General features: G+C 35.1%; 1 protein-coding gene across 3 annotated transcripts in view; it reads right to left on the reverse strand.

Moving 5' to 3' along the window:
• Positions 1-21,619, reverse strand: part of KIZ (kizuna centrosomal protein) — a 79,599-nt gene that overhangs the window by 15,344 nt on the left and 42,636 nt on the right. For all 3 annotated transcript variants that reach the window (XM_088131336.1, XM_088131335.1, XM_088131337.1), the window contains 3 exons: positions 18,474-18,624; positions 15,417-15,528; positions 264-363 (listed from right to left, as the gene is read on the reverse strand). In XM_088131336.1, the coding sequence (XP_087987462.1) occupies positions 264-363; positions 15,417-15,528; positions 18,474-18,624 (363 nt within the window). The remainder of the gene's footprint in view (positions 1-263; positions 364-15,416; positions 15,529-18,473; positions 18,625-21,619) is intronic.

The following is a 21,619-nucleotide window of genomic DNA, read 5'->3' on the forward strand; positions in this document are numbered from 1 at the left end:
CAGCTGTACACGCTAATTTGTGGTTCACTGAGATGTCAATGGAGTCTTATAATAAGAGAACAACAGCTGCAAAACAATACCTGGCTTTAGTACAAATATTTTCTAAGGTGTACTCATCTTTAAAGTTGTTGTTTTAGAAAAACACAAATCTGAACTGTAGCCCATAGATCAAAATATTGTTGTCAGCATTCCAAAAAATTCCCGGAGGCATTTCTCACAAATAGTTGAAACAACTTGCTAATGAAACGCTTTAATGACTTTACCTTGACAAAGAGCTTTTCCTCTCCAGAGATGAAAAACTGGGCTCAGAACTGGTTGGATTACTTTTCTGTTCCTTTAAGCCATCATCACTGATGTTCAAACCTGTAAGATAAAAAACAAACACTTAATTAGTTGTTGGCTAAAATAAATGAGAAATTATAGTCCTGCACTGTAACTTCCAGCCTGAAGAACCATAATAATAGATGCCATGTAGCAACAAAGTTTAAAAATACATTTTGATTTCAAAGTATATTATTAATAAACATACAGTAATTCGTTGCAGTAGATCAAGCCAATTTAATCGTTCCCCATAAATAATGTGCCTATATTTTCTACTGCTACTATTATTGTTACACAGAGGTAGAATAATATATAATGGTAATAAGTAATATATAAAGGTAGAAGCTTTAATAGTAATTTTACAGTAGTTTATTTTCTTGTAAACAAAAGCCCATTCCCAATAACCCATTACAGAACATGATCAGTTTTCAATCTAGCAAACTATTAAAAACTATTCTGACATTGCATATTTTAAAAAATAATAATGCTTTATGTCCTGATTGTAGAGCTTTTCCTAGACTTTAATTTACTCTTCCATGTACTGATGTTTGATATTTATTTTCAAATGCAGAAATGATCATAAATCTGGACTGATAATGTGGCATTAGAAAACATTTGTCCTAATTCAACCCCCAGCATTGTTAGGGCCGTAGTGAACAAATATTGTGCATGATAGTAGAAAACAAATCACGAATATTCAGAATAAACAGGAATCTAAGTAGAGGACATAATGTTATAATATACATCCTTTAAGTAGAGGACATGATGTTATAATTTTACTTATCATTATATATTGTCATGTCCTTATACATTGTCAGTGAGAAGACATGTAAAGATTGCAAGACCAATCAAAGAAGTTAGCAACCAAATCCCACTGATGGCATTATATATTAATGCTATAATTAGTAATTAATTAAATTAATACTATAATTATACTATATATTTATACTATATATTAAACCAGAAGCTAAAAATTGCAAAATAGTTTATAACACATAAAAACAGGTTCATTTTTACTCTGATTTACATAAAATATTCAGATAAAGATTAATGAAGCTTATGACCAAAACTGACCTTCTAAAATATTTATCTTATGCCTGTCATTATAGTACATAAATTATGTTTCATAGAATACATTGGAGATTGAGGTGGAATAAATGTATTTGTTGGAGTTTCCCTAGCCATTGTAATGTGCAAATAATACAGGTATTATTTATTTTTTATTTTATTTATTGGATTTCTCCCCTGCCCATCTCCTCCACAACAGGGGACTCTGGGTGGCTTACAAAGACATTAAAACTATAAATATATATACAATACATACTATATATAAAATTAAAACAATACTAAAAAAGGAAAAATCGAAGAAGATGGAAAATCGGGTCGGGGACAGCCGGCCACTATGGGGCTAGCCATCTCCCTGCTTTAGATATTCTCTCCCCACCCCAGGCCAAGTGACAGAGCCAGGTCTTCAAGGTCCTTCAGAAGGCCAGGAGTGAGGGGGCCAATCGCACCTCCGGGGCAGAATGTTCCAAAGAATGGGGCTACCGCAGAGAAGGCCCACTTTCTGGACTCCGCTAGACGGAGTTCTTTTACTGAGGGGGTCCGAAGCATGCCCTCTCTGTGTGAACGGGTGGGATGGGTTGAAGTCATGGGGGAGAGGCGGTCCCTTAGGTAGCACTGACTTCCATATAAAGACACACCACAGCATATTTAGTCCAGGAGCCAGTTCTGCTTCCCTTTCTCTCCATCTAAATGTAGGCTCTGAGGCCCACTAAAGCAGCTGCCAGCAGGGTTTTCCCTGAATTTGCCAAACCCTGCAATATGACTTCATTGCATATCCTATTCTATGTCCTTGTTTTATTGGATGAGGTCCATTTTTTTGTCTAGTTCCCTCACTATGCATTAAAAATCATAATTCTTTGGTTGCCGACAGCAGGAAGAGTGAAAATATATGTAAAGGATATACCTAGTTAAACGATCCTATTTCTGTCCACCGCCCTATATTTCTTCTTTAAAATAACTTTCCAGTTATCCTAAATGAACTAAATGTTTCAATTATTTTTCTGGACTGAAATAGATTGTAAAAAATAAAGGTTCCCATTCTTTCCACGATACTACATGCAGTTAGTAAGCACAGTTAATTTTAAAAGTTCATTAAAAAAAAATGACACAAAATGGATTTTTATTTTAAAGGGAAAACGTTTATCAAATTTTTGCTTCTACCAAAAAGGTAAGTCAAGCAAGCAAGCAATTTATAATTTAAAAGCTGATGAGCCAAGATGGAAAAAAATGAATAAATGAACCTTTACTAAGAGTTATTTCTTAGACTTTTCACATGCAGGAGTTTAATATTAGAATTGAAGTCAGATCCTAGCTTTAAGGCATATTGTAAAGCAGAAGGTATTTAGATAGCCATCTCCAGAAGGTAAAAAATTCAGAGAGGAAAGAAAATACTAAGAATTCACATAGGTATCTCCTCCAATCTATAGGAAAAAATGACTTCTCATAAGTTTTTGACTAAAATCAGCCATTACTTACATGTCTCCAGGCAGATAAGACTTTGTAATTATAATTAGAGGTGGGCACAAATGCTCTTTTGAAATTCTTGTGGGCAAAGAAATTGGGTGAACAATTTCTCTGAATTTCTCCAGGGATGGAGACATCTCCAACCATTTCTCAAGGGAAAGACTCCACTGTCGCAATGACAGTAGCAACACTACTTTTAAAAAGTTTCCTCTACTTCCCATTCTGAAATATGGGAAGCCAGAGAGGCTGCGGAATGCTAAAAAAGATGATTGTATAATAAAAGATAGGACAATCACACCTACCCTTAGGCCTCCTTTTAACAAATTCCAACTATAAGTACATTCTCTTTCATAAAATAGAATGAGAATTGATAGGAACAAATGCACAGGAATTTTTCTGCTAGGCAATAATTATTAGGACTGCACAGCACTTCACATTCATAAACAAAAAGATGTTTATGTGGTACCTGTCTGCAACTTCTTAAATCAAATTCATCTTTTTTCAAGATCACGAAGCAGCTTAAAAAAGCTGCAGACAGATACTGTGCACCTGTATGAAGACAGGAAAGGAAACCCTCCAAACAGCATAGCGTTCAGTGGGTGAAAGGTGTTAATTATGTAGAATATGCTCTAAATGGCTCTCTTGTTCTCTGAGGTAGCTTAACAATGTGGAGAGTTTAGAATGAGTTGTGCTGCACAAGAAGATTCCCATCCAGTTCAAGAGTTTCCAAGATCACCTATTAAATAACATACATTTTACCATGGGTAAATGTAAATGTAAAAACTAACAAATTTAGATAATGTGTTAGATACATGTTCCTAAGCCATGTATCTCATACTATAGTCTTTGGAACATGGAGACAGAACATACATGAGGTGGAAATCTCCATTAGAAATGAAAGCAAAGAATAAAGTAATGATTTAGTAAAAACAATAATAATTATGGCACAATTCTGCCACAAAACATTATTGATTGTACTAATTTTAATGATGACAATTACTAGTATTGGGAATAATAATTTTGTTTGAATATTGCTTCACGTTTCAAAAACTATTTTCTTAGATAAGAGTCTGCTCACTGTTATCCTAGACTACGCATAACTGTGTCAAAAATGTTACTGTAACATTTTTGTTAGCTATGAACCTATTTAAGCATGACTTTCAAATGGATATTTATTGTGGACATAACAGCAATCCTAGCCCTTGCATGATTTGCATATTAATAACAGTTTATTCTCCTTATAGCTCTACTGTTTTTCTACTAAAATTATTTAATATTTTTAATAAATAAGGCAGATAAAGTATGCAGTTAAGTTTCCAAAGATGGCATAATTTTTAGGACTATGCAGCACCTTGGATTTGAAGGGAAAAAAGTCCTTTGAGGCATACAAAGTAGTCACGTAGCACTTATTGAGAACTCCTTAAAGTAGCTGTGTCTTTTCCCAAGATGATGTAGCTCCACTCCACAACGCCAGAAAGATCCCAGGAAAAGGTGTACTTGGTTTAAAAAGATGCAAATGAACACCAACATGTGCTCTGAAGCACTTTTTTTTTTTTTTGCCTTCAAAGTGCTACACAGTCCAGACAATTAGGAATTTTCTGTTGAGTTGAATGGTACACCTGAGGGCAGCTCTTAAAAGACTACTTCATCCAGCATCAAGAACAGAAGTCTATAGTATTGCTTCTTGGCCTTTTGGCTAAGATCAAGGGTAGTGTACCTTTAGAGAGAGAATAAAAGGACTCTGACTAAATCAGACAAGTAAATAAATTAAAGTTATTTAGTTGCTAGTTAAGGCTGTACGATCACTGATGGAAAGCATGGCTATCCCAAATGTTCTGATGATTTGTGAAAGAAAAAAGTTAGCACTATTTTACACACACACACACAGGAATGTTAGCAAAACAGGTTGCTCATTAAAACACAAAGGACATTTTTCTTTTTATATTATCTGATCAAGTGGGTAGAGAACTGCAGCCTAAATTATTCACAATTATTTACATCACCCATATTCATAAATCAGTAGTCTTGGAAAGGCTACAGTATTTTTTAGCATACTTCCTAATTTTAATATGTTCATTGTATCTTGTTCAGCCAATTTATTTTGAATGTTAATGTATCTTCACCTGTATATATGAAAAATGTCCTGAATATTGCTCAGAGGAAAGAAAACATAGCTGTGTCCCTAGGTCAGCCAAATTTGTATTTCGCTTCAACTGAACAAATTACACTGGAGTAAATTTGGTTCAAAATCTATTTACAATCACGGAATTAGAAGACAGAAGATTAGAAGATAAATTTCAGTCTCTTTGAACAAGCATTTCACCAAATCAACTATCACATATTTTATAAATCTTAGTCAAGAAAGCATTTTAAAACATACATTTCTCATTCATTTATAACTTGTTCACTAAAGAATAAAAAACTGATATGTTATACTTTTCTCTGCCAAACTATGGCAATACATTTGGTATATCAGCTTATTTAACTGATTTTCAAAATTAGGTATATAAGCATTTGGTGTTATGCTGGTATTTTGTATTCTATTGCTACAAATCAGCATTTCTGTATTTTGAATGTTTATCATTAAAAAAAAACCATTTGAAACAGTGTGATGCATGAGTGCATTTTACAGAGCTTCAATATTTGGAATAAGCATCAGTCTAAGAGCAAACTGAGCAGTGAATTATTTTTAATATAAAAACTCTGAAGCAAATGCTAGATTTCTCTCTTACCTTTCCTCCAGGAACTCAAGGTGGCATACATAAATCTTCCAACTTAATGTAGATTTGATTGAGACATAGTGACTGGGCTAAAGTCCACTGAGTTCTTCTGGCTGAGGGTGAATCTAGGTTAGTTTAGTTGAACACTTTAACCATTACAGCTACAGCAGTACACCACACTGGTTTCAACTGAGTAACAGTTTTCCTATAGGTTGAACAGATTTTTTGGAAATGGTTTACTTTGTGATATGAATGCCTGATGCATTGATTAATATTTTACTGTTCTGTATCTTTTATAACACAGAATTCAGTAACTGTATATTATTCAAGTGTCCGCGATATCTGTTTCAGTGGGCTGCTTTACTGACATCAACCCATATGTATAGCTAAAACTTAAAAAAAGATAGAGACACAGACATGATTTTGCACAATGAAAACTTCACCGCAGCACAGAGGCATCTGCAGGATCAAAAGCTTTTGTCAGAATGATGAAAACAGCATCATGCCATTGTGGTGCAACCTCTGCCTGTAACATCACAAAACTTGGGCAGAGCTTGGTTTCTGATGGTATGATATTGCTTTTATCATTCCCACCCCACCCCACCCCCACCACAAATGTTTCTACACATTTCCCAGCTTGAAACCCAAACATACCTTGAGTTATGAACCCCAGCATAATTAAAGGTTTAGCTACACTGGCTAGGAATTCTGGGAATTGACATCTCAACACATATGTGGGCTGGAGAGTGAGAAAATGTAAGATAAAACACTATAGGGCTACTTTCTATTTAATTTTACGAAAACAAGATTTGTCTGCCACAAAATGGTATTTTGCATTTAGTCAAGAGCTCTTAGAGGGAAATAATAGAAAAAAGGAGAACAAAGAAATTATAAAGATGGGATTGGATCATGAAGAAAGAAAATACTGAATAATATTAATATTTCATTTCATTTTAATCAATGTTCTCCTTCTTTTAAATGTAGTTTTAATATCCAATCAGTGAGCAAATATGGTCAATTCACAAATTTGTTTATATCCTTAATAGATACTTCTAAGGCTGTGTTTTGCCCTATATTATTTTAATGAAAATATTTATGATACATTGATCAATGATAGCAACCTTACATTTTTGGTTAAATATTGTCTTATTTGATTAGCTGTCTAATTAGCAAGGATTCAGAAAATGCATATGCCTTAGGATGATATGCATCACTCTAATACAGTAAGTATGTTTATTTTCATAAATATCTTACAATAAATAGTTCAGGTCCAGGATATCTGGAAGATTATCTCCTCTCAGTGAACAGCATTAATAGCTGCAATGTATGGAACTCTATGAGAAAAAATAACTTCACTCTTTCTCTCCAAGATTTTCCCCCAACTGCTGACAGTGCCCACTTGAAAGAGAGAGCTATGAACACTTCAGCAGCTAGATTCTAGTTCACTACAATTGGCAATGACGTTTAACAGATGCATAATATGTTTTTCACAACTCTCCCTGGAGATGCAACATAGCTCCAGGATACTAAACTGTATTTGACATGTGGCTATTGTGACTTCTTGAAGTAAGGCCAGTAGTAACAAAACAAATTGAATTTATCTCCCCCCTCACCATTAAAGTTGCTGCCATTTTGTGCTTGATGCTTCCCTCTTTGGCAGTTGGTCTATTGCTTTTTGTACTTCACTTATTCAAAAATATTCCTTTTGTCATTACACTGATATTATATTCCGACTGCATGTTCTCTAGGTCCTACCTTACTGGCACACCTACTCTATTTAATTTTCTAGTTTAACCTGAATATTTGACACCAATAAATCATAGTCTGTTCTACAATCTGTATCCTGTAATGCCCTGGCTGACTGAATTTCACCTCTCCATGTTCTGTTTCCTATTCCTGATGTTATCCAGCAAAGTCCTTCAAACTGCATTCATGCTCCTTGAAGCAGGCATTGGCAATGAATAAATTTTTGCAAAACTATTCAACCCATGTTCTCCCATGATTCCAGAGAGTCTGGTTCTCTATTTCTCTAAATTTTGCATCCCAATCACCCATTAGTAGTACTATAGTATGGTCTTTCTAATACTCCTGAATTTGCCATTTCATCCGAAGTAATGTCAGCCCTTCAGGATAGACTAGATCAGAAAACAGATTCCACAGGAAGACTACTACATTTTACTGAGAGAAGCTATAATTACATACTACTATTTTAAGAAAGTGTAGTTCTAGGCTTTCTATGGAAGCTGTTTCCTGACCTGGTCTATCTCCAAGGGCTGACAAGTAGTTATGTATATTTATATAAAATTTGTATTTGCTGGATATCCATTAATTTTAAAAGATATGACAAATAACTGGAATATAGTCAAGCACACATTTAATGATGTCATTTCTGAGCACAACTGCCACTCCATTCCTTCATGTGAATTCATGATCCAAATAATAACCTCAAGTTATCATCTGAACTGAAGTAGCCCATTCTGATTCACTTGTTCCTAAGACTTCAAATTTAGTATGTTTTATTTGTTTTGAAATGTCAAGGTTTCCTTGTTCCATGCCTATCACATTGCACCTTCCAATTGTAAGTGTCCAAAGAGGAGGAATTGTCTAGGCTCAGAATTGACAGGAGACTATCAGAGAATCCCGGGGCTGTGGGGTTTACTGGGAAGTCAAAAAAATCCCAAAATAAGGCAATGGTAAACCTGTTTTACAATGTTGTCATGAAGATTGTGCATGGATGCATCCATGTAGTCACTAGCTGTTCAGCTACTTAATCATGGACTGTCCAGCCATAGAACTACCATAGAAAGTATCTGGTTATGGTTTTCAACGATCATTTTTAAAAGATTGTTTTATAAATTTCATCCTAATGAACACGGTAGATATATCAGCCTCAGAACAAAAACAGGAACACCTTAATCAACTGGGCAACTTCCTCTTCTTCCAATGGCTAGCCATTCCATAAAAATCTAGTTAGAAATGGAAACTTTTTTTTTCCAAAATGACAAAACACGATTATCAGACACTAGGTGGTGCTGCAGTTGAAGTAGATACAAGGGATTTTACTTTCTCAGATAATATAAAGAAACTGTCTTTTCATTACTCCTTTAAAATATACACATGGCTATCACAAACACAGCAACTGGTTCCTTTTAACATCTAATATTCTTTGAAATCTTGAAGGCCTTCTTTTACACTACAGTATTACCTTTTCCAAAGAGCGAACAAGCAGCAGAAATTCTTGGGCAACACAATAATCCAACATTTTTACTATTAATTATAAATGCATTTTAGAATAAGAATTTCACTTATAATTTTCATGCACTGAAAACAGTGAAAAAAATCAACTCTAGTACTGCCACTTCTTAACCACACTAATTTCAAATATTGTAGGGAGGGGGAATACATTATTATTAAGGGCTACCATTAAGTGATTAGGTTACCAAACATGTTACTTGATAGGGCAATGCAAATACTTAGCTATCAGATCTTCCAAATAATTTATACTGCAATAATTGACATTTAAGGGATAATTGATGTCCCTTTATGTAAAAATAATCAACTAGTACAAAGGGGTGCATGCTCCTTGTCCCTGCATTTCTTACATGAAAATAATTTTTAAAAATATTGTTACTATTGTTATATAGGCATGAGAATTTTCATCTTCCATCTTCTTCAATCATTCTTGACTGAAAAGACTGATTAGAAATTGGGAGACTGCTACATCAGATCTATGGAAAGATGTGTGCTTGCTCTTTCTCTTAAACACACACTCATACACACAAAGGTTTTATACACTTGTTTCTCTCTGGATCTGGCATGTGCTGGAAACATTACGATTATTCCAATTTCTCTTTGAACATGCAAGTTTCTTTATGGCTATGCAAAAGTTCAGATCCTCCAATTTTAAAAAATGTAACATCAAGCTATGATATAAAATTATGAAAAAATTATAACTGTACTAACAAGTTAACTAACAGTTATTCTTCCAGTCTTTTTTAATACTGCATTTAAAAATCTCAGTAACGGAAAGAACGACAACATACAGTATTACATGTGAATACATAATTCTGTTCTCAATTTTTCTCTGTCTTAAATCCCTTCAAGAGGCCATTTTCACCTGATACTTAAAGTAGTTTTGCACATCGAGCAACCATATTTCAGAAAGACTCTAAACTATATTTTAAAAATGCCTTCTAATACATTAACATTCACCTTTGAACACAAAGATACTTAGCCCTCAAGAGGCATTTTTAGGCTGCTTCTACAATCTACAGTATATTTCAGGCTTTTTCTGGAACTAACACCATTCATTCAGCTATTGTGAGGAAATCTGAAGAGTATCACCGCTGAACGGCATTATAGTGCTTTTTTCCAATTTTTGTAGCAATCTACACAAACACAACTGACCCGGTTTGTTGCTATGTTTCCATAAGACACAATTGTATTATTCTTCTATTGGGATATAGTTAGAGTGGAATGGGCCCCCATATCATACAAACTGAGACCAAGAGCATGTATAGTATGAGCAACGACCAGCTCAGCCACCAATCAAAACAAAGCAGTTGCTTTTGCATTTTGAAAAGCAGACTGAGACCAAGAACATGCAGCAAGTACAATAATAATAAACAGCATATCAAGTCAACAAGTCAAACAAAGGCTTTAAAAATTAAACAGTAGCAGCGGTCATTTACCTTCCATCCAGACAGGCAGGCATTGGCACAAAGCAGTTGGATGCTCTTCCTGTCTCCCTCCTCTCTGTGTTTGAGTTGTGTAATCTGCTAGCCAGGGCATTGATGTTCCATTTGTGTGTTGTTGTGGCCTCAGAGCCAGCACACCTTGTACAACCTAATTGGGTCGGTGATTGGGGCCTGGCAACATCATCCTTGGCTATGTGCAGGTGGAGGCCATGGTGCAGAGTTGTAAAGGTTCACTCAGATGTTTTTCTTTCACGTCTTTTCCTTAGAAGATATACTTACTATCTTTGGCATACCCAGTTTTATGATACACTCACTCTCAGTTCAGAACACCAGCAGACTAGCCACTCCTGGGACATGTTGCTTTGAATGATGTTTTTACATACATTTAAATGTAGAGTTTTCAGTAATAATGTGAACAACAACAAATGCCCAGGAAATATGTATGACAAGTCACTTTTCCATTTCTTGAAAAGAGGCTCTCCAGCTGCATTCAGCTCTATATCTGTTGCTAACATCGTGACTGATGGCTGCAAGACTTAAAACGTAGGAACTACTTCATTTAGACTATAAACCTATGTTTTATCTGAGAGATTGCTATGGCCAGTGTTCTAAAGAACCAGTTCACTCTGAAATGGTGATCTTTGATTCTCTCAGAGGTCATAATGAAATGTCTTCATCTGTGGCAACTTATTGGAAATTCCTATATGCCAAGACTGAGCCACTACATCTCACATGATGTTGTACTGGCATCTTGCAAATTATTGGAAAAGTCTGGTATGGAGAAGCCCTGCGGCTTTGCTTTGGTCAGTTTGTAATGAATAAACCAGTTCTGAAATGCAGTAGATAAGCTCCAAAATTTTTGTGAGCAGCAAGTCAAATTGACATTTCTCTGTTTGAAATTTCAGGGCCCTAGCTTCTGTTTTCTCATCCTTCTTTCCAAGGAGAATGAACTCAGTCACCACCTTGTGTATGTCTTCGAAGCAGAAATGAATGGGCAACAGTGCCTCAAAGTCTGCTAACCATCCTGTTACCTACCATGCCTCCAGCATAATTTTGGACTGAGATGTCATACATAGGGAGAGTGAATGTCATAGTTTAATACTGTGAGCAAAGCAATTAAAAAAGTATTCTACAACTCTGAAGTTTCTCACTTCTAGGAAACTAATATAGCATCACTCAGGACTAAACTGAGGCTATGGACAGCACAGTGGACAAAAGTACCTCTCAGTTGTGCTATAAATCTAGTTTAGACACCTGTATACAGTCCACTCATAGCTGGAGCTCCATTATAGCTTGGCAGCACAATTTTGACATGCCCACTCCATTACTTTCAATGGTACTTAACATTTTATTGATCAAACCAGCTGCTGATTCATGCATTTACCCACACTGCAGACAGTAGACACACACTGAACCACCTGGCTGCTCTGATCTTTCTTACCAATATCTTGGGTTCTATCCATAATCAGAGAGAAAAATGGAACTTACACAATATTTTTTATAAATATATTTTTTATAATTCCATCCCTAATAGAATTAGAAAGAAAACTAGCAAATTCACTCTATATGTCAGACTTGGTTGTTCCATACTTCACATTTAAGAACTTGTCCAAAAGATCAAGCGAATCGTATTTTGCAAGAAGGTTGATAATGGACAGTAAAATTCCACAGGATCCACCTGAAATATACCATGCTATCTATAACCTCTAAAGGGCAGGTTAAAAGGAGCCAAGATCACTGTGACACTGATCATTCTATCAAGCACTTGTCTCTAAAAGGTTTGGGCAGCCTGTTCTAAATTCGGTGGCAGTGTGTTCTTTGAGCAAATCAGCAGCACCAAGCAATAGGGATCTGAGGCTTCATGAATCCAAATTTTGCTTTTTAAGTGAGGCCAGCCACAAGTATCAATCATCTAACTGCTCACTCCATTTCCTGGTGAAAAAGCCAACACGTCGGGTGATGCATTTAATCTCAAATTGAAGAGCAGAACTACTCTCGTTGGAATTGCACCCCAGCTTTGTTTTGTGGTTATATAATCAGATTGTTGAAAGCTTCTAACATCACTTTCCCTTGGATGTGGACCAGGTGGACAGTCCATTTACAAAATCCTCAGCAGTCACAGTTTCACTAAAGCGAGCTCTGCCTGTAGAAAACAACGGAGAAGCCAAGGTAGCATCAGCACTACTGTTGCCCTCTTGGCCTCTTAACTGAAAAGGCACGTACTTTGTTTTGGTCAGTAACGGATGGTGTAAGTCAGGGTTCCTCAACCTTGGCAACTTTAAGACGGGTGGACTTCAACTCCCAGAATTCCTGAGCCAGCAAGTCTTAAAGTTGCCAAGGTTGAGGAACCCTGGTGTAAGTCATTCTCTGTGACTCAAAGGGTCTCTTTGGTCTGTAGAGAAATCTTGAGTGGTCAAAGTTCCATTCAGTGAATGCTGTTTCATTTTGTTCCTGATCACAATTATTACTACTTTCTCTCCTTGGACTTTCCATGTTTTCTGCACTGTGATTTCAGAAAAAAACAAACCAAACTTGGGGAGTTCTGCTGGCTTCTCTTCCTGCTGTTTTTTTTTTTCAGTTTTCACTTCTGGGCACTACTGTAAAAGTTTGGCAGCTTCTTTCCACAGCTACTTGAAGGTGTCATTTTTAACTGGCCTGGATGACAGTCCTTGAACTTCTCAGAGCAGAGGTTTATAATGCAACCCTCCAAACTTTGAAGGAAGTTCATTAATTGCATGCTGTTCTGCACCAGTATCCAGTAAATTATATTGTATGATTTAGATTTTAACGTGTTTTGCAATTCCAGCCAACTGTTGTTTATTTAATAAACTACGGTTAAACAAATTATGGCTTAATATTATGTGGGAATCCAGCATTATTTTAGTAGCAATTTATGTTAGATGCAGCCAAAATAACAAAATGACATGTGTGCACTTGTGGGTATAAAATATCCAGGAAATGTAGGAGCAGTTGGGTCCCTTAGCCCCCCAAAAAGCTTCTGCTCAAAATAAGCTAAACCTCATTCCTGCTCCAAAGATATAATCACTACCATACAATTGTACTAATAAAAAATTAACGAAGAATTATAAAGACAACATGAATAGTTTGATAGACTGGAAAATGAGAAGCTGCCTTTACTTACATCAAATGAGGAGACCTTTATCAATTGGTACTTAAAGTTTTGTTGAGGGAAATAAACATTGTACGTTTACATAGACTATGGCTTTTATGAAATACCAGAACTTTATCACAATTCTTCCCCGCACAGGATTGTGGAAAACCAGTATGAAAGGACATCATTTAGAGAAACCTTAATTTCTCCGGTCTAGCAGATTTTCATGAAAAGTTGGAAATGTTACCTTTTTCTGTTAGCTAATGGAAACAAATCTATACCAATCTTCTTGGATGACACGTGGACCTCTTCAATAAAGCCAGAATGTTATTCTTTATAGAAGACATTTACTGCATTGTTTTTGTGACTTCTTTAACAGCTATTGAAAGAGTTCCACCTATTTTTGATGACTGTAGAACCTGTTCTAACTACAGATCATTAAAAAAAAAAAGCTAAGCAGAAATGTACATGAAAATATTAAAGCATTTTTCGTATTAAAAAATCCAATAGCTATTTAGATAATTATCCTTCAACGTCTGTATGTTCATTGTTGACACATAGTTATAAATTTCAGTATTTAATTCTGCTGTTTGTTTTTTTCAAAAAAGAAAGGGATTGTAAAATGTTGACTAGATGTGCATTTGTTAAGGATGCTAACATACACTATGGACTTACATACACATATAAAAAAAAGAACAAGAAAAATCTGCCATGTTCATATTCTTTTTAAACAGATATAATACAGCTAACAGAAAGAGACTGTAACAGGTTCTGATGAAATATTATTGCAAAATATTTTTACATTATCAGAATGTCTCTCTGAGACAGACATCCAGCTTCTTGCCTGGCACTTTTTCCTGTGCTCTTACTCTAATGATACACATTCAATTACTGCTGAAAAGAAAAGAATCAAATCAGAAGCGTGTAGTTTGCCATATAATTACTGATTCTTCCCCATGGTGACTGACCTTTGTAACACCGATACCAAGACCTGAAAGGCTAAAATGACAGAGGATATTCACGAGGTTTAAAACATATAACATGATTACAAAGAATTAAAACGAGCATAACATAAGTGTGGACTTTATGTTCTTGCGTTTAATGTCTGAATCCGGAATGTAGCAGCCGGATTTATTCACTATTAGGCTAATTCACAAGCCACTGAAATGCAATGTTTTATTGTATAATAAAGTTAAACCCCACATTTGAGCCTATTATTCAGCCATTACTTTTACCTGTAATATGAATCTTTTCTAGGAGGCTTTTTTCATTACTCTCATCTTCACACCAGCTTGTGATTTTTGTATGTGGACACAAACAATAATGAAGCACATTTCAAAGTCACAGCGATCAGACCAGTTTGTTTTCTTTTTAAGTCCCATTCCCTTTAATTTTTCATTTTTGTTATCTCTTGTTTATTGATCTAAACTGTCCATTACAGTTCTTTACAAAGGACCCTACTGTGAACTTTAGTAAAATATGCTGTAACTCTCTCTGTTCATTTGCCAAAGAAAACAGCAACTGTATCTTGAGACTCTCTGTATTTCAAGTCAGCAAAAACTTGCCAGTAAAAACTTAACCAACTTGGCCATTAATTCCAAGAGAGTTATACACATACAGACACACACACACGAACTAGATCTAGATAATTATTTTAAATCACCATCTCTCTTTTATTGATAAAATTCTACTAAAATAATCAAAACATGATTGCTTATATATATCATGTAAAAGAGCCTATATTCTAATGGCTTGTTTCTTGTGGCCTTTGCTGAGCACATCAACATCTTCCACTTCTAACGTTATTTCCTTCAGCATGCAAATTTATCATTTAAAAAACAGATTTGGAAAATCCAACAAATGCTTTTTTTAGTAAAGAAGTTTCCTTCTAAGATGGGGATAACTATTTCTTCTTTACTAACAAATTACATATCAATTCCTAAGCCTTTGTTCTTCAATGTTTCTATGGAGAAATATATGTAACAGTATTTCATAGAATATTATTTTCTGTACTATCAAACCATTGTGCATGTTTACCTTGCTTTTTTTGGTTATTTTTTGCTTGAGAATTACAGGGGGCTTTATCACTACTGGAAAAAGATCTGTCTTCACAGTCTTCTACAAAGCTGTCTTTCAACAGTGGAGAAGTCTAAAGCAAAAGAAATAAAACAATATTTTTAAAATGTCCCAATATTTTGCGGAATTATAATAGTAAATGCAAAAATATACATTTCTAAAATTGGTTTCTCTCAGCTCCTGCCTTAATATATTTTGAAACTAATTAACTATGTTTCATATACATTGCATTGCTCTGATTTTTTTGTGCATGTGAGAATTCTGAAAATTGAGAACTCATTATTACCGATCTACCTTGAAGGACCTTCAGAAAGTATACAAATCCCGAAGACCAATCACTCATCAAAGACCTTATATGACCAAAATGCATCAGTTTTAGGCCTGTGCAAATTGTTTGTCAAGGCACTTTGCTTGTGAGCAAAACGTGCCTCAGAATCCACTCCTCAAAGCTGTGAAGCAGCTTCCGCCCATTCAAAAACAGCAGCTCTGAGATCCTCCTGAAGAATTGCTTTGCCAGCTGTCCAGTAAAAGTGTCACCTGTGCATGCATAGGCATATGCAGAATATTTTGGTAAGGCCCTGAAACAAACATGCCAAGTTTTCAAATAACTGCATCTATTCTGCAGTTTCAAGGAGCATTTGAATAATGTGCACGGAATTATTCCAGATCTGTAAAACGTTTGCTACTAATAGATACCAATGTTATTACAGTAGAGAGTCTGAACAATCATGAAATGCTTGGAATATTCTGGTCTCCAGATAAGTTTCAGATAAAGGGAGTAGCCCTGAAAAAAAGGCAAAAACTAACCATTTCTGATAAAAGAGATGAAAACAAATACAGCCATTTACTTAGAAATAAGTTCAATCTCAACAGGATCTTCTTTAAAACAGATACAGTTCTGTGATAAAGTATTAGCCCTCTTTGTATTTTCTGAATTTTTGCATATTATTGCCACCAAATGATAGCAGAATATTATGAGGATCCTACTGATACATACTGTAAAAAGTGTGACTGAACAAATTATACCAAAGTTTGGTACTTGTTTCATTTATTTCATAACAAAGTCATCTACCATGCAATGTGCCAGTATGAATAAGTAATTGTTCAATCAATTCCATTAAAATGATAACTAGGGGAGTTGGGTGAGTACTTCTTTAAACAATAAGTACTGATTTGAGCCAGCCTTGCCCTATATAAAACTCACAAACTTTGGTTCCTCTCACCCCAGTGAAGTACTCATCACACAGATTCTAGAGGAACATCACATTTGTATCAAATGAATTTCTGAAGATTTCCATTAAATAGTAATTGATGCCTAATTGTCTGGAAACATTTACAATCCCATTTCTAAAGTTCTGGGACTTCATTGATCCAGAAAAGTAGACATTTAGAATGATGATGAATCTTCTCAAGAATGGCTGTCCTGTCAAAATATTCCAGAAGAATAAACAAAGAAGTCCATAAAGAACTCCAGAAGAACATCTAGAAATCAGTAGGGTCCTCTTACCCTGGCTAAAGTCAATGTTTATGATTTCACTATCAGAAAAGCACTGGGTATAAACAGGATTCATGGGAGAATAGCAAGGGAAAAACCATTGTCTTATGTTTTCTAAAAAAGCACCTGAATTACTCTCCAGGCTTCTGTGGAAAAAATGAGTCAAAAGCAGAACTTTTCAGGCTATAGGGGTACCATTACGTTTGGCACAAACCAAGCATGCATTCCACTATATACTCTCAAATTCATATGAATTGTGGAAGATGGAAGGGTCATGGTACAGGGATATTTTCCTCTCTAGAGACTCAGACAACTTGCCACTGGCAAAAGCATGAAATCGGCTTTGCATTAGATGATTCCACAAGAGAATATCTGTTTGCCCGCTAAAACTGGAACACAAGTGGGTCATGCAGCAATACAGTGATCGCTAACATGCAAACAAGGGGACAGATGAAGAAGTTCAGGACTTTGGAATGGCCAAATCAATGTCCAGACTTAAACCCCAGAGAAATACTATGCCAGGACCTGAAATAAGCTTGGTAGAAAATTCTCAGATGTTCCTGCATTGAAGCAGTTTGCCATAGAAGAATAGGCCAACGTTTCTACACAGCGATGTAAGAGGCCGATCAACAACGACAGGAAGTGTTACAATGTTGCATTTATTATAGCCTAAGGTGATACAACCACTTACTGAACCTAAGAGGGTAATTCTGTTTTATTTTTATTTTTTTCTGTTTATTGAGTTGTTATAAATCTTGATACATTGTATTATTTCAATTCAGTAACATTTCTAATGTATAATATAATTAAAGATTATTGACATATTGTTTAGATAACTTAGAGTATTGCAAACAGAGAAGAGAAAAAATATTCTATCGATATTAATTATAATTTAGGATATCAATATTACAAGCATTAATATTATTTGGCTTTTTCATTCAAAGTTGAGTGTAATATTGAAAAAAAACTGCTGCAACTCGCATCAAAGTATTTGTTATACAATAGGTTTTGAGGGTAATTATATTTTCACTGCGGCACCTCATATGTTAGATAACTTCATGAATTAAATGAAATAAAGACCAAACTTTGATGTCATTTTTATACTCTCTCCCTTTATATATCACTAGGACCCACCTGAAGCTCTGATAACATTCAGTGGCAAGGTTATGCAAAAATGTAAACAATCCAAAAGGGGGAAGTATTTTTTCACAAAACTATACGGAATAAGATGTATTCATGTCTTTATGGAAAGTTTTAGAAATCGTTTTATACCTTGCCTTCAAATCAAAACATGTAGACTTGTTACTGACTAGTAATCAGGACATTCATCTTTCAGAAAATAATCAGCTAAATGCCAAAGAAACCTTCTTTTTTGGCAAGCACACAACCTATATTTGTAGAACTACTACAACTACACACACAGATACAATTCCTCCATCCTAAAATCATTCACCAGATGCCATTCCCTGACATTACCCAAACAAGAAAAATTATATCAGCGGGAAGTTAAGTAACATACTGACCGGGCTTTCTTGTTTATGACTTTCCAAAATCAGTAAGGTACCAAACATGTCTTTCACTTCTTGTCTGAGTAAAATGTGGTGCTTTTGCAAGAATAAGATATGTTTGCTTAAACGTTCCCAAATCATAGCAAAATAAGATGTCAGTTCAGGCCTAGACAAAACAGAAAACAAGTTTTGTTTATATTTAAAATACTCTAAATACAGCTTTGTTGTCAGGAGATATTGTTTAAATAGAATAATTCCAGATTGCCAAACTTTTTTGTTCCTGTTTTCATTAGCTCAGGGAGATAGAAACAATTGTTTAAGATCTCAGACTCTTTTTGACTAGGGAGGCTCTCCTACTGGATTTTGTCTTTGTTTCTTTTATTAAAATATATTGTTTTCATTAAAATCACTATTTTAATATATATTATTTTCTGTATGTGAAATGAAGTAACAGGGAAGAAAATCAAAAATGCTTGGGAAAACCAAATAACTTTTTAGGAAGAACAGTCACTTTAATTGTTTGATTATCTGCTCAAGCTCTAGCTGATAATTTACTTGTAAGTACAGGTACCACTGTAACTGGAAACAGGAACTTTGTTGCGAAGCATAGTCATAAAGTGTAATAGTATGTGAGAAAGATCTTGAGAAATGGGATGAAGAGATGCTGCTTAGGGAACAATCAGATAAAAGAGGGCATAGCCCGCAGCTGCATAATGGGAGGAGAAAGACACTCAGAAGGGACCCTCCCTAGCATCTCTGGCTGTAAAGGAGACGGCAAGAGATTTATACTTTCAGACTTGCAAGATTCTGTTAATGTAGCCTTACAGTAAAGTAGAGTTAGCTCATCTGGTTGTGTTTCCTGTCTGGTCTACCTGGGAAGGCTGACGTCAAGTAAAAAATCACATGATGGCAGTTCCGGCAGTTCCAGTTATGGTCAAGAATACAGTAAATAATTTTTCTTAATTTATATATAACTGCAAATTACAAAAGAATCAAGGATAAAACAAACTTTGTATACCAAACCAGAAACATCATCTTGGGTTTTTCATATTATTTAGGACTCAATTTTTAAAAGTTAGCATTACAAGTTTTGATAAGATGGAAACAATTTCTGGCTCGTGGTCTTCCTCTCCTCTCCCACTCGTAGATTACTCACATTTTAAGTATGTGAATAAATATGATCAGTTCAAGGAATACGAAGACAGAGAACTTCAATAGGACTAGGATAGAATACCATCACTCAAGCCTACTTTTCTCACACTTAATATGGTTTCCTCAGAATAGAATATCCTGCTGCTTTAGTGGATATAGAATTCATGAAATACAAACTGAAGATGAATTTAAATATAATTAAGCATAACTTGGACAAGGTCAAATGGAGAAAAGCTGCTGCTTTTCATAGAAGTCCTTTGCTGAAGTTGTCTCTTCTCGGTTTTTCTGTATCTGAACTCTGATCTCTGACTGTACCTTGAAGCCCAGGAGGAGCAGTGTTTTACAGATATCCTGCATTAGTTAGCATGCCGCTCATATGTTCAGTATTCAAAAATGAGAACTTGATGATAACGTCTCTTTCTTAAATATATTTTGCAAATAAGACTTGTGGAATAATTTCAAGCTTATGAGACCTTAGCAATTAAAAATATTAACAATATTTGAAAAATGCATATCCATATCCATATCATTTAAAATCCAAAAAACATCTTCAGTAGTATACAAATATTATGCAAAACTTTTATATCAAACATAACAGGCTCTCAAAAAGTATTTATGCAATTTATCTGCACCTTCAATCCGAAGAGTCGGGCACGACTTAATGACTGAATAACAAATCAGTCCAGATAGGCTCTAGGCATTACATGTATGAGAAAATGACTTGGGATTTGAACTCAGTGATTTAGTTTGGAATTCTATGATAGAAAATTTTTCTCAAATTTCAATAATCAAAAATTGACTAAAATAATCTGCAGATGATTGTATTATATTTATCAGTCTTTCTAGATTGTTCTGGGAATTATAATCAAGTGATGACAATATCAAATAATTCATTTTGAATGAACATTTCTAAGAAAATTGGAAAAAATACACAAATATGGTAATTTACTTGAGTATGGCTTTATTGTTTATTTTTTCAATAATGAAGCAATCTCAGCAATCAATTCCTTTTTTCATGCTAGCTATTAGATTTAATATAGCAAAACAACAGTAAATGAGAGTATATCTTTTTTAAATTGATATTTAAAAGGGTAAGAAATATCACTGGAAGAAAAATTAACCCTTCAGTACAAAGCCTTAGGGTTAGAAATTTCAAAGTCTTTTGCTGGCAAATTCAAAATACTGTTTAGTACTTGGAGCAAGTGGCAGCACCTAACCAACCTTGGATGACTGGGGTGGGGGGGGGGGACCTAGCAGGGTGAGATGTGATTTGGATGGGAGACCTCCACAAAATCCCAAGACTGTAGGCTAGTTCAGTGTTTCTCAACCTTGTCAACATTAAGATGTGTGGACTTCAACTCCCAGAATTCCCCAGCCAGTTAGATTGTGCAATTGAAAAACACTTCCAAGAAGAAGGCAATGACAAACTGTTTTCACTATATCCATGAAATCACTAGTTGGTAAGCTCAGCTCAAGGGAGACTTTATTTGCTTAATGTAATACTGAAGATTTCTTTCTCTAGCTTTCCCTTTCATACAGAAGGCCAGCACACCTGGTTTCATAGTGCCCTTTATTTACTTGGCAAATATCTTTATTTGACTCATGTCAAGACCCACATGAGCTGTTTCTGGTCTAGAGCATGACAATATAAATATTCTTTAGCTGTAAATCTCAAAAAATGTAATAATAAATGACCAGAGTAATGTATTCTTGTTCCCACTAGGGCAGGAGGCAAGCTGGGATTTGATACACCCTTTCTATCTGTAATTGAAAGTCCATTATTAAATCAAATATTTAAGTTCTTGAAAAAGGCTACAGAATATCATTTTTCCATACTTTCAGTAAAGCCCGCCAAATAAGTTGCTCCTAGGTGATTGTGTTTCCAATGCTTGAATCAGGTATATGGCATGAAACACTACACACACAGACTGGCAATAAATCACAGCCCTCCAAACAACCCCTTGGCTTGACTCAGTAGAAGACTCTCACACTCAAATTGTTAGTTTAGA

Source organism: Python bivittatus, unplaced genomic scaffold (assembly GCF_059951505.1).
Source record: "Python bivittatus isolate LINGU-HERP-01145 unplaced genomic scaffold, Pbiv_v1 ctg000960_np1212, whole genome shotgun sequence".
NCBI lineage: Eukaryota > Metazoa > Chordata > Lepidosauria > Squamata > Pythonidae > Python > Python bivittatus.